This window comes from Emydura macquarii, unplaced genomic scaffold (genome assembly GCF_026122565.2).
Source record: "Emydura macquarii macquarii isolate MOO-44397 ecotype Brisbane River unplaced genomic scaffold, CSIRO-AGI_Emac_v2 contig_154, whole genome shotgun sequence".
Classification (NCBI taxonomy): Eukaryota; Metazoa; Chordata; order Testudines; family Chelidae; genus Emydura; species Emydura macquarii.
Window position 1 is genome coordinate 1 of NW_027130291.1, and position 14150 is coordinate 14150.

At 49.9% G+C, this 14150-nt stretch overlaps 2 protein-coding genes and 1 gene segment (V, D, J or C); all 3 read left to right on the forward strand.

The window, feature by feature from the left end:
* The first annotated feature begins 75 nt into the window (after window positions 1–75).
* Window positions 76–7872, forward strand: LOC137150355 (uncharacterized). The gene is made up of 7 exons (XM_067544246.1): window positions 76–328; window positions 419–684; window positions 1879–1985; window positions 2472–2552; window positions 4619–4743; window positions 4836–5138; window positions 7049–7872. The coding sequence occupies exons 1-7, from the start codon at window positions 283–285 to the stop codon at window positions 7147–7149; spliced, it is 1029 nt and encodes a 342-aa protein (XP_067400347.1). The 5' UTR covers window positions 76–282; the 3' UTR covers window positions 7150–7872.
* LOC137150369 (Ig heavy chain V region 3-like) lies at window positions 6439–7192 on the forward strand. The segment is given in 2 exon segments: window positions 6439–6549; window positions 6643–7192. Coding segments are annotated over 2 exon segments (363 nt in total).
* Window positions 7873–11476: 3604 nt separating the features above from the next.
* On the forward strand, window positions 11477–14026 carry LOC137150360 (uncharacterized; the record flags this gene model as incomplete). Its single annotated transcript, XM_067544259.1, has 3 exons — window positions 11477–11524; window positions 12113–12503; window positions 13719–14026. Coding segments are annotated over exons 1-3 (747 nt in total), but the record flags the coding sequence as incomplete, so codon positions are not given.
* Window positions 14027–14150: the final 124 nt, after the last annotated feature.

Below are 14150 nucleotides of genomic sequence, written 5' to 3' on the forward strand. Positions count from 1 at the left end.
GAAATGAGCATCGACTCTGTGCTGGGCGCTGCACACACACACGGTGTGGGACTCTCTGAATCTCTCTCTCTGAGTCCCTGTACAAGTAATGCCCAGCACTGACAGAAGGAGAGTGTTTCTCTTATAAAGAGGGGGATATGCAAATGCAGGTGAGAGATTCCAGTTTAAATCTCCGGCGCTCTCTCTTTCTCTGCCCAGGCTTCACCCGCAGAGACATTCCCCGGGGTCTGTGCAGCGACCAGCCAACCCCCCTGAGAACTTCTCCCTCCAACACCAGGGAAAATGAGACTTTGGCTTCCCTTAGTTTTCCTTCTAGCATCTTTCGAAGGTAATTAACCCCCCTCAGTGCGCTGGGCGACAGAAAGTGATATTGCTCCAGCTACAATGGATATGAATTGAAGTATTATTGTATTCCCAGGTGCCTGGTCCCAGGTGCAGCTGGTGGAGTCCGGAGGGGATGTGAAAAAGCCCGGAGACTCTCTCCGCCTCTCCTGCAAAGCCTCCGGCTTCACCTTCAGCGATCACTACATGAACTGGGTCCGCCAGGCTCCCGGGAAGGGGCTGGACTGGGTGGCTCAGATTAGCTCCCAAACTGGCAGTGAAGAGCTGTATTCCCAGGCAGTCAAAGGGCGATTCACCATCTCCAGGGACAATCCCAACAATTTGCTGCACCTGCAGATGGCCGCCTGAAGCCCGAGGACACGGCCCTGCATTACTGTGTGAGAGACACAGTGAAGGGAAGCCGGGCTGAGGTTGGACAGAAACCGTCCCCCGCCTCACTGCAGGAGGATTGTGCTTCTGGTGGAGTTCCTTGCCCGTAAAACGGATGGAGCCGGATGAGGATAAATAAAACAAACCAAGGAAGCCTGTCCTTTTATTTCACTCCCTCCCGGTTATTTATACCTCAGACCTAGTGGTGAATAGACATTCCCAGTGACAAATAGTGGGCCTGTCCCTCCTCGGTTCCCTCCCCTCCTGCAGCCTTTCCTCCCACCTGATTTCCCAAATTTTCGGGGTCAGCCAAGCATCCAGCCCGATGGGCCGTGCTGGCTCGCCTTTGTGCACCACTGGCGTTATTGATACCGGTTGGGGAGGGGAGGTATTCATTGTACCCGTGATTTGTATTACCGGCATTCCTGATGCCTGGCCCCTAACCCCTGCTGCAATCACAGATAACCATTAGCTAAAGGTGAACAGGGACGTGAGTGTTAACATGACTGAGGAGGAGGTTGGGGATTCGAACAGGAATGGGCCTATGTGTGTGAACGTAAAGGGGAGTGAGACGGGGAATAGGAGTGTGAATGGAAATCCGAACAGGAACCCCTGTTTCAGTGGGAGTGTGAATAAGTACATGCACGTGGCTATCAATGTCATCCTCAATGTGAATATTTAGTAATAATTTCCCTGCAGTAAAACCGGTTCTTATTCCCCAGTCCATCCTCTCTGCACTCTCACTCACCTATTCCCTCCTATTATTTTTTTTAACAGCAGTGATATAAAGGGACACGTTTACAGACAAACAGAATTGTAGAAACGTAGGGCTGGAGGCACCTCAAGAGGTCATTGAATCCAGTCCTTGCTCTGAGGCAGGACCAGGTAACCCTAGCCCATCCCTGACAAGTCTGTGTCAACCTGGTCTTAAAAACTTCCAAAGACTCCACAGCCTTGGAAACCTATTCCAGTGCTTAGTTCTCCTGAGAAAAGTTTCTCCTGGGATCTAAATGAAATCTCCCTGGCTGCAGATGAAGCCCCTTACTCCTTGTCCTAGCTTGGTGGCCATAGAGAAAAATTGACCCCAGTCCTCTTTACAACAGACCTTAACACGGCTGAGGACTGTAATCTGGTCTCCGATCCGTCTGTTTTTCTTATTCCCCACAGGTCTGGGTTTGTGAACCTTGGACCGTTTATGTTGACACCAGTGCCCAGAAATGGACCCGTGCTGCAAGCAACTCACCCATTATCTCCTGTGTCTTCATACAGGCCTGGTAAAACCAGACTTATATCTGAACCACACCACGGATCCCTTTCGTGTTAATCTTATAGGTGTGCACTGGGTTTTTCTTCCTCGGTGTAGGACTTTGCATTGTCCGGGGTCATCAGATACACAGAGGACGTGCGTGCCATGCCTCCCAGCCTGCTATCATCGGCACGTTTTATAAGCACACACTCCTCCTTATTATACACATTAACGAAAATATCCATCGTCACTGGAAAATCAGACACCAAAAGCGTTCTCCCTGTGTGCGGATAGCATAGAAACTGGGGCTAACATTAATACCATCACAGCCCCTCCTGCCAGCGATATGAAAAAGTGTTCCTTTCTTTCTCCACACACAGAGTCCTGGTGACTTCGCTTCAGACCCGCCTGTTCATTGGTGGCTCTGCCTCTGGTGCAGGCCCTGGTCTCTGTGAGTTAGGCTCGGCTTCGCTCCTTTCTCCGCTTGTCATTTCACTTTGCATTTCCCCCTCAGGTGCCCGCTCGCAGCCCAGAGAGTCGCTTGTGACCCAGTCGGGAACGGCGGTGAAAAAGCCCGGAGAGTCCCATGTGAAGCGTGAGCAGGTTTAAAAGACTGGGCAAGGGGCTGGAGTGGCTGATTTACTATTATTCAGAGGCTAACAAGAGACTCCCCGACAAAACGATTCACCGCCTCCAAGGACCTGTGTCTCTGACACACAGTGGGGCTGTTGTGCTTCATACAAAAACCAGACGTCTGAAGGCCCACGGACCGTGTTAATCAGGAGGGGGCAGCAGATACACAGAGGAGGAAGGGAAAATCACACAAAGCATTCTCGTTCGGATAGCTAGAAACTGGGGCCACTGAAAAAGTGGGCTCTGCTCCAGGCTGGTTCAGAGGTCAGAAAGCCCACCTTGTATCTCGATGAAATCAACACAGAATTTGGGGCGATGAAAAACAAGAATTTGGGGCAAAACAGCCATTAAGTTCTGTGGCCTGTGCTGTGCAGGAGGTCACACTGGATGGTTACAGTGATTCCTTCTGACCCTAGAATCTATGAGACCCACAGTGGAGCGGGAAATTCTTGGGAAAGCAATCTGCAGAGGATGGTTAATACACGTGCAATTATCAAAGGGCCTAAAATCAATTTGAAATTTGTTGGGTGTGAAATCTCTAAGTACCTGAAACCTCTTTCAAAACGCTGTCCTGCAGCTCTGCTTCTAACACAGCCTCAAGACAGAGCAGCAGTTTTCATGCACCTATTAACCTGATACTCAAAAAGAGTTTATCATCTGCATCTTCCCTGTTCATTAACCAAATATTTTTCTGTGTGTCTAATCCCAAAGTCTTTAAAATTAATGTTTTTTTTTGTTGTTTTTTTTTTGCATAGATGCCAATATTTAGTGGGTCAGACCATAGACTCCCCTCTCTCGGTTTTGGTCATTCAAGTCAGCTGTTTATTTTTCCCTGCCCCCAAAATAGAATCAGTATGAACCGCACTGTGGAAGGTACTACAGAGTCACACCAAATGAGAGGAAAAAGCAGGAGAAACCAAAACACAAAGCCTCACAGATCTAGAAAATAACAGTGTTACTGCTAATGGCGCTGTGGAGAGATGTTCTATAATGGTGCAGTGTTGACTTAGAGAGGCATTAAATACTTCGTATACATATTGATGTCCTCTCTATTGCCTCATCAATAAACTATTATCTATACAAGATGAGAACATAGGGCCAATTCAGATTACTGTGCCTTCCTTTCATCCATTCCTACATCTATCTATATCTATCTAGTCTGCCAAGAAAGAGATGTGGTTATTGTCCTTTCCCCTCTCTGCCCAGTGCTTCTCTTTATTATCAATGGGAAACCAGTGAGAAGAAAATGATGCTGGTTCCGGAGTGGGTTTAAAGGTGATTAAACGAGTTAGGCATTTATTTTATTGATGATGGAATTTCCTGGGGGTGAGAACATGTGTCCCTCACATTGCGTTGTAAATCCCAGTCTCAGGGAGTGGACAGAGAAGTGGAAGTGGCATTGATCACTCACAAAATCAAAATCACTGAATGCAGCTGGAAAGTTAGTGGGATGAAAACCACAGAAAAGGGATGCACTGGGGGTGTCATATTTTAAAAAAGGTCCCAAAGGAGTTAGGTGCAAAAATTATATTGACCGTCAGAGGGAGTCGGGGACCTAATTCCATTAGAACTCTTTGCACCTCCCGGTCTGCCGTAATAATTCCAACCTAGCCGTAAAAGAGCGGATAATTTCTAACACTTCTCCGAGCCCAGTTATCACGGGCTGTATAATTTCCAGCCGTTCTGCTCCCTGGTCAAACACTCTTCTCTCACACATCATGAGCCGAAGGCCACTACAGACGTTGGAAATGTTCACCTTGTCCTCAGAGGATTTGAGAGCAATTCTCAGAAATCAATGGCGAGCGATTCACATCGTCTCCTTGTTCCTCCAGTGACAGGAAAGTAAGTCAGGACCCCACCGCAGCGTCCTAGGCGCTGCACAAACACACAGTGAGGAATAACGTCTGTCAGAGACTCAGTGAAACGAGTTCAGATGAACAAGGGAAGGGTCTGTCTCTCGTATAAGGAGCAGGATATGCAAATGAAGGTGACAGTTTCCTGTTTAAATCTGACCCTCTCTATGCCCAGGCTGCACCCGGGGAGACAATCCACAGCCCCCAGTGTCTGTGCAGTTACCAGCCACCTCTCCGCTCCAACACCAGGGAAAATGAGACTTTCCGTTTATTTCGTTTTCATTGCGGCCGCCTTGCAAGGTATTTTCTAACCTAAATACCCTGGGGTTGTTGAGGAATATTTTGCGTTCGCTGTTTTGATACTAATGTTTGTGTCGCGTTTTTATTCCCAGGTGCCCGGGCGCAGATAAACCTGGTGGAGTCCGGAGGGGATGTGAAAAAGCCCGGAGACTCTCTCCGCCTCTCCTGCAAAGCCTCCGGCTTCACCTTCAGCGACTACAATATGAACTGGGTCCGACAGGCTCCCGGGAAGGGGCTAGAATGGGTGGCTTATATAAGTAGCGGTGGGGGTACTATCTACTACCTTGATGCAGTGAAAGGCCGATTCACCATCTCCAGGGATAACTCCAACAACCTGCTGTACCTGCAAATGACCGGCCTGAGATCCGAGGACACCGCCCGGTATTACTGTGCAAGACACACAGTGACACGGATCCTATCACTGCTAATGCAAAAACCTGGGCTGCAGAGTCCACGTGCCACGTGAGGGCAGCAGAGACCTAAACCACCGGGCTTTGGGCACAGAAATGACAACGGGCCTCAAGTCGAATAAAGTATAAATGAGCCACCAAGTTTTACTTATTATATTCTTAAGCAATGTCACCCGTTTCTACACAATGTCCCTCTGGGTCTGCGGTGTGGACACCACCTCAGCAGAGCTCACAGGTGATTTACTCCCCGTCAAGAGCACAGGATCCCCCGGTTTCTTCTTAGACAGAATCATCTGATTCCTGACGTGTCCTGATCTGCAGGTGCAGCTGGCGGAGTCCGTGTGGGTGTGTGTGTGTGAAAAGCTCGGAGACTGTCTCCACCTCTCCTGCAAGGCCTCCGGCTTCACCTTCATCAACTGCTGGGTGTCCTGCGTCCTTCAGGCTCCTGTGTCTGGTTTAGATTGATTCTTCCCCACAGACATCTCATCTGAACACAGCGGTATCTTTCTTCCTCTCACCAGAGTGACGAGAAGCTGCAGCTCCCTCAATAACTTTACTCCCGATTGATTTTTCAATTCCAAACTTTATTCGCTTGCCAAGCGGCCAGCACGGGGCAGAATGTTGCAATGCATCCAACTTTGGGGGTTTCTGGTAAGGACCCACACACACTCCTCCCAGCAATGAGAGTTCTTTGTCCGAGATTTAGGGAGATGCAAATGTAACCTCACTAACATGTGTTTACATAGGAGAACAACTATCAGAACAGTGAGTCATGGGTCATGGATAAAATTATGGATACGGGTATCTTTACGTTTTCCCGGCCTACCATTATAATTCCAAGCTAACCTGAAAAGAGGAAGATAATTTCTCACACTTCTCTGGTCCCAGTAATCACAGATTTTATAATTTCCATCTGTTCTGCTTCTACTCCCTGGGCATATATTCTTCTCCCACACCTCATGAGCGAAAGGCCACTAAAGACAGTGGAAATACTTTCCTTGACCCCTGTCGATTTAAGAGCAATTCCTAGAAATCAATGCCTAGCGATTCACATCATTGTCTCATTTCTGCTGTGATACAGAAGTGAATCAGGATCCCAGCGCAATGTTCTAGGTGCTGCACAAACACACAGTGAGGAACAAGTACACTCCTTCTATCGCAGACTGAATGAAACTAATTAAGGGAAGGTGTTCGCATCTCTCTTATAAGAAGCGGGATATGCAAATGAAGAAGGTAGTTTCCTGTTTAAATCTAAACCTCTCTCTGCCCAGGCTGCAGCGGGAGACACAATCTGCAGCTCCCAGTGTCTGTGCAGTTACCAGCCACCTCTCCCCTCCAACACCAGGGAAAATGAGACTTTCCGTCTATTTCGTTTTCATTCTGGCCGCTTTGCAAGGTATTTTCTAACCTAAGTACCCCAGAGAGGCCGACGAATATTTTGTGTGTTGGTCTTTTGATGCTAATGTTTGTATCGCGTCTTTATTCCCAGGTGCCCGGTCCCAGATCAACTTGGTGGAGTCCGGAGGGGATGTGAAAAAGCCCGGAGACTCTCTCCGCCTCTCCTGCAAAGCCTCCGGCTTCACCTTCAGCAGCTACTACATGGACTGGGTCCGACAGGCTCCTGGGAAGGGACTTGAATGGGTCGCGTTTATAAACACCGGTGGGGGTACAACGTATTACCCTGATTCAGTGAAAGGGCGATTCACCATCTCCAGGGATAACTCCAAGAGCGAGCTCTATCTGCAAATGACCGGCCTGAAGCCCGAGGACACCGCCCGCTATTACTGTGTGAGAGACGCACAGTGAGGGGAAGCCTGTCTGAGCTCAGACAAAAACCTCCCGCTGCGGGCAGCAGGGAAAGTCCCAGCTGCTGAAACATTGACACTGCGGGCACTGGGAACTCAAAAAAGGAAGCGACGTGTTCATTGCCAGCGGCTCAGTCTTAGCCAAATCTAGCTTCTCACCGAGCACAGAGCCAAGGCCGGTCCCGACCTGACTGAGAAGGGCTGGACCTGAACCTTTCCCCCGTTTGTAATACATTTTAAAATTAGTCTGTGTGCAAATAAAGTCGGGAGTGCGGGGGGAAAGAGAAAACGCGATAAACAAACCCACAAACACTGTCAGATAAAAACATGGGCACAGTGAAGCTATCAGTCAGTGCTGGGTATTTTCACCAATATTTGCTTAAAGGTATCACACATGATATATAAGTCATCGACTCCCTCCCCCTGCACACTGCCTCCTCTCTATGGGCCTAATCAAATAACTCCCACACATCCATGGGCCCACACAACCTAGGACCATGTCACATAACGCATCTCTCAACCATCTAACTTCCTCTCTCGGTACAATTCAATTAATCCACCTGTATTTAAACAGCAAAACCCCAGACAGGGATTTGCAAACATATTTCACACAGAGCTTGGGAGTGGAAAGCGCCTCTCATTCGCTGCCCTAGACAGACGGGCTAATAGTTTCCATGGCACAAATGGGCATCTCCTCGGGGCTAGGTATGGATATTTTACCGGATGATGTTGCTGGAGGAATTCGATAGATCCGACTTGCCCAAGGAAAAGACTAAATTCAGTCTTAGTTTCTCAGAAATAATGGGACTTAACGATATAGCCAAGGTAATATTGTGTGCCCAGAACTAATGCTATAGAAGACCTGAGTGGATCTATATATCTGTGTGTGTGTATCTGTCTGTCTGTCCCCCTTCACACCCATCACTCTCCAGGTGACCGACACTAGCCCGGTGTCCCAGGTCGTTGTCTGCCACCTGCCTGGAGAGAAATGCATGCAGGGGCTGATCCAACGACCATCGCGATCGATTCTGAAAACTCTCTCCGGCTTCACTGCGTTGTAGATGCGGCCAAAGGAAGGACAATCGTCATCGGGTCAGAGCCTCGCTGCTGTGAAGTGCGGACGCTCCATGGATTCCAAGGCTGCTCCCCCGCTTGGCTAACGCTGCTGTCCTGGCCCGTTTATTCCGACAGATGAAAACATTGAATCACACGGGATCGAGCTATGCCAGGAGACGAGGGGCCAGGCGCCCTCCCACAGGACATGGCAAGCCTGATTTCAGAAGGTTTTCTACCCATCCAGCTACAGATTTATTCAGTGCCCACAACAATCCGTCAGCAATAAGTGAAAAGGAATAAGTGAGAATCCTTTACAGTTCTCGATTAGCAATTTTCAGTTATTAATTATTTGTAGCAAATTAACAACCTAGCCTGGAATTCTGCAAACTAAACCCCAGGAGCACTGCCTGTATCTAACGTGGGAATTGGGTATTTCAGCAGGAGACTCCCTGGCAAATGTATCCTTTGGTCAAATGTTACTGAAATCTAGGAATCAGGCCAGAAATGTGAGTCTTTCATAAAGAGGGGATATGCAAATGGCGGGGACTGTTTTTGGCTTAAATCTCTCTCTCTTTCTGCCCAGGACGCACCCAGACAGACAACCTGCAGACACCTCACCCTGAGAACTGTCCCCTGAAGCACCAGGGAAAACGAGAGTTTGCCTCCATTTCCATTTCCTTCCGGCAGCTCTGGCAGATATTTGCTCTGCACAAAACCACTCGGGACCCAGCGGACTCTGCCTGTCCTCCTGCAGCGATAGTAACACAGTGTGTAAAGTTCTCTTCCTTCTTTTATTCACCTGTTAATTGAAGGAGAAGGTGTTTCATGTTTCCGGTTCGCTCATTCTCCCCTCCTCTTCTACTCCTACATAGGAGCCTGGTCACAGATTGTTCTGACCCACTCTGGTCCAGAGATCAAGGAGCTCGGAGAATCCAATTAAATACGCCGTCAGGGTTACCTGCTATTATATGGCCTGGATCACACAGGAGACAGGAAATGGGCCGCACTGGCTGTTCAGCAACCACGTACCTTCAGCTACAAATTAATACCCTGCAGCTTAACGGGCCGATTCACAGCCTCCAAGGACAGCTCCACTTTCTACCTCCAAAAGACCATCCTGAAACCCGAGGACACCGCCCTGTACAACTGCGGGAGACACACATAGAAGGGAAGCCAGAATCTGAGCTCAGACCAAAGAAATACCTGCCCCTGCAGAGAAAGGATTTCCTGGTGGTGGCGCTCACCCTCCACGGCCATGAGAACCGACCCGAAATATCTCCCCTCGGCCACCCCGCACACAGCTGTGATAGCAGAGAGAGGCTCCGCTGATCCCATCTCCCCTGGGGAGACCAGGGAGCAGATGCCCAGGGTGTATTTCAGCGGAGTAGGAAGAAGAAGCAGGTGCATCCGGCCGTGCTCTGTGGATGCCCCCCGTGACTCACCAGGGCTTTCTGCTCAGACACTCTCCACTCGCAGACTCCCTCCTTTTCCCACTGCAGTCAATGGAGGGGCTGGGTCCTTAGCGAAGAGCAACGGGAATGAATGGAAGAGCCTGGCCAATAACCTACCAGGGACCTTCCCCGCCAGCCACTGGCAATTCTCCAGGGATGAAATTCACCCCTTTCTACAGGGACCATCACAAGGACCTGTCCTGCGACTGAGCACCAGCTGTGACATTATCCTGCCCGTGCAGCACGGTCCCTTCTCATCGCACTAAGCCATCGTGCTCCACAATCCTTCCCAGCCACACAGCCCAGCGCAGAGACTTTCCCGAAGCAGCTTTGCACACTTGGTTTGCAGACCAGTTCTGCAGATTGCCAGGAACAAAGGATGGTTCAGTGATGTCAGGGGCTGCTGGGTTATAACATTGACACCGACACCAACAGTGGGGTGGGGCCAAGAGACATGATAGAGAGAGAGAGAGAGAGAGAGAGAGAGAGAGAGAGAGAGTTACTTAGGTTAAATAGTTAGTAGTTCCAAGTGTTGTCATATGTATAGAAATACTCAAAGGGCGGGATCTGCGCTCCAGCTGTGCCCCCGGTACCGTATGTTCCCGAAAAACCAAACCTCTGGGAATCAATAAGATATTTACTTTTATTTCTCCCCTCTGCAGGTGTCTATTCCCAGGTTAGCCTGGTGGAGTCCGGGGGAGGAATCAAGAATTCCGGAGAGACCCTCAAACTGACCTGCTCCTTGTCCGGATTCTCTCTCACTAACTACGATATGAACTGGATCCGCCAGCCAGCAGGGAAAGGGCTGGAATGGGTCGGAGGTGTCTCCTACAATGGAGGCACTGGTTATAGCGAGGCTCTGAAGAGTCGCGTCACCATCACCAGAGACACCTCCAAGAGCGAAGTGTACCTTCAACTGACCGGTCTGCAACCCGCAGACACCTCCGTGTATTTCTGTGCCAGATACACAGTGAGGGAAAATGTACCAGAGCCAGCACTAAAACTACCCAAGCAGCCTGCCTGTGTGAGTCTCAGAGAGCAGCAGCTGCCAACACACAGTTCTTTCTGCTTCGGTAGCTATGCTTCATCCAGGATCCATGGCAAGTTGAACCCACGTGTGATGTGAACTCAACCACATAGAACCCCAAAGTCACACAGAGAATCAGAACTGCCAGGCCTGGGAATCGAGTCCAGCATTTCTGACACCAGGCCTCCAACTCGCTCAGTTATTCTGCCATTCTGCCAAGCAGGGAAGGGAAAGGCCACAGGAATTTTCATTCCCAAACTCTGGCTGTTGCAGCTGGACTCACTGGACTGTTGCTCTCTCCCGTAGCTGGGAAGATGAACCCGGAGTCCTTAAATCCGCTGTCTGCTGTGGAATCCAGAGCCGCTATCATGGCACAGAGGTGGGAATTCCATTCCCTGCTACATGGCAAAGTCTGAGAGCTTATCTGAGCAGGATATTTATTCAGATCCAACATTCAACAAGGGATTGTCAATCAACGCGTGCAAAGGCCCGAGTGTGCTAAAACCTCTGGGATTGTCACATGAGAGCTCAGTAACTCAGACACTCACAATCTTGCGTGTTTGGATCTCATCTATGCCAGCCTCCATGTTTCAGTCCCTTTCCACACAGAATTACCCCCAGTCACCCTGCAATAATCACTGTTCTCTCACAGCAGCCATTAGGAACATGGGGTCCTAACAACCGCCACCCTCAAAAATCTTCCAGAACTCATTTATCCCAGTCACTTGTCTCAACAGCGTCCTTGTCCAGCTGCTTTATAGGAAGCAGCAAAACAACCTGACCTATTGTCAGTTAGCCACCCACTACAGAAAGGATGTGGACAAATTAGAGTCCAGAGGAGGGCAACAAAACGGATGAGGGGGCTGAAGAACATGACTTACAAGGAGAGGTTGAGGGAACTAGGCTTCTTTAGTCTGCAAAAGAGAAGAACGAGGGGGGATTTGATAGCCGCCTTCAACTACCTGAAAGTGAGTTCCAGGGAGGATGGAGCTAGGGTGTTCTCGGTGGTGGCTGGTGACAGAACTAGGAGCAATGGTCTCAAGTTGCAGTGGGGGACTAGGTTGGATATTAGGAAAAACTTTTCCACTAGGAGGGTGGTGAAGCACTGGAATGGGTTACCTAGGGCGGTGCTGGAATCTCCATCCTTAGAGGTTTCTAAGGCCTGGTTTGACAAAGCCCTGGCTGGGATGATTTAGTCAGGGTTGGTCCTGCTCTGAGCAGGGGTTTCACTAGATGATCTCCTGAGGTCCCTTCCAGCCCTCATCGTCAATGATTCTGTGACACACACACTGCACCAAGGGGCAGCCCGACTCCTATCTGAGCTCTCTCCAGTGCAGGTAATGCAGATCTTTATGGCAGGAGTTTGTCTCTCTTATAAAGAGCGGGATATGCAAATGGCAGTGACACTTTCCTGTTTAAATCTCTCTGTCTCTCTCTCTCTCTCTGCACAGTCTGCACCCAGGTAGATAACCTAGAGCTCTGTAATTGTGCAGTTGCCAAACAAACAATCCCTCATTGAGAACTTCCCATTCGCACACCGGGGAAAATGGGACCTTGGATTCACTTACTTTTCGCTGTAGCATCTTTTAAAGGTAGTTTTTTACTCTCAGCAATTTTAAGAAACAGGTGAATGTTGTATTATCACTCCTTTTTTCTAATAACATTAGTAATGTGTCTTTATTTTCAGGGGCCCTGTCCCAGGTCCAGCTGGTGGAGTCTGGAGGGGATGTGAAAAAGCCCGGAGACTCTCTCCGCCTCTCCTGCAAAGCCTCCGGCTTCACCTTCCCTGATTACAACATGCACTGGGTCCGTCAGGTTCCCGGGAAAGGGCTGGACTGGGTGGCCGGAGTTAGTTCACCAAGCGGATCGGACCAATGGTATTCTAAGGCTGTTGAAGGGCGATTCACCATCTCCAGGGACAATTCCATCAGCACGGCATATTTGCAAATGAACAGCTTGAAGACGGAGGACACCGCCCTGTATTACTGTGCGAGACACACAGTGCGGGGAGGCCGGTCTGAACTCAGACAAAAACCTTTCCCTGCAGAGACAGGGGGATACATTTCCTGGAGGTGGCGCTCCTGCTCCACAGCCGTGAGAACCGACACAACATGTCTCCTCTCAGCCACCCCGCACACAGCTGTGATGGAATCAGCAGAGACTTTCTCTCCTATCGCCCCTGCGGAGCGCGAGGAGAAGATGCCCCGAGCATATTTCGAGCCACCAGCAGGAATAAAAGGACAGGTGCATCCGCCCTCGCTCCGTGGATGTCCCCACTGACTAACCAGAGATTTCTGCTCGGATGCTCTGCAGTTTAAGCAGCTCCCCGCCTCCCACAGAAGTCAATGGAGAAGCTGCCCCCGTGGTGAACAGCGGTGGGAATGCTGAGACCTGAGAGAAGATCATTGACCGGAAAGGGCGGATCAGTGATCTCGGAGTGACCTTCCCTCTCAGCCCATTGATAGAGGACTTTAGAAAGGGGCCAGCACAAAGGGGTTTGCCCCATACTGAGCCCACCTAAGCCTTCCGTGGTTAAGTCTCCTGCTGCCGTTCTGTACAGGGGTGACTTTTATCCCCTGGCACTACGCAATTTGACCCCAAGATGCTTTGCAACATTATACCCGACAGTATGAATTTTATGAAGCATCTTTGCCAAGTCTCTTCCTATCCTCCTGCTCCAGCTCATCCTGCAAAGGAATGGATCAGTCCTAGAACTAACTGCGGTACATCACATTGACAACTACACTGAAGGGAAGAGAGACTGAGACATAGATACAGATATAGATCGGTGCAGAGAGAGCGAGATCGTTTTCACTCAGTGGTTTTATGTTTTCCAATCAAACAGTGCACAAGAAATGCAGCACGTTTGTTTATGGAGCTTGGATTCTCTGGTGAGACTCATTAACCCACCTGCTGCTAGATTGAACCAAACCTCCCAGGTCCCCCTTATATTGTCCCACCCCTTGTCCCATGCAAATTAGCTCCCCAGAGCCTTCTTCATAGCCCAGTGGCAGGGTGCTCACACCGCTCAGAGCCAGCTCAGCTTCCCAGCCCGCCCAGGGAACCAGCCCGCCAGCCGCAGACATGGCCCCCCAGCCTGGTCCTCGCCTTCCTGCTGCTGCTCCCAGCGGGTAAGGGCGGAATCTGCGCTCCCACCACACGTTCCCTAATATCCGCACCTCTAGGAATCACTGCAATATTTCCCTTTTATTTCTCCCCTCTGCAGGTGTCTATTCCCAGGTTAGCCTGGTGGAGTCCGGTGGAGGAATCAAGAAGCCCGGAGAGACCCTCAAACTGACCTGCGCCGTGTCCGGATTCTCTCTCACTAGCTACCATGTGAGCTGGATCCGCCAGCCAGCGGGGAAAGGGCTGGAAAGGGTTGGAGTCATGTGGAATAATGGAGGCACTGTTTATAGCGATGCTCTGAAAAGTCGCCTCACCATCACCAGAGACACCTCCAAGAGCCAAGTGTTCCTGCAACTGACCGGCCTGCAACCCGCAGACACCTCTGTGTATTACTGTGCCAGACACACAGTGAGGGAAAACCTACCAGAGCCAGCGTCACTTGTCTCAACAGCGTCCTTGACCAACTGCTTTATAGGAAGCAGCAAAAAAACCTGACTGTTGTCAATTAGCCGCCCACTGCAGAAAGGATGTG

Bases quoted from the DNA above. Each gene is read 5' to 3' on its own strand.
- LOC137150355 (XM_067544246.1), top strand. From the start codon at position 283: ATGAGACTTTGGCTTCCCTTAGTTTTCCTTCTAGCATCTTTCGAAG. The intron at 4,744-4,835 runs GTATTTTCTAAC...TTTTATTCCCAG, and splicing joins CATTGCGGCCGCCTTGCAAG to GTGCCCGGGCGCAGATAAAC. The intron at 5,139-7,048 runs GACACACAGTGA...ACTGCGGGCACT, and splicing joins CGCCCGGTATTACTGTGCAA to GGGAACTCAAAAAAGGAAGC.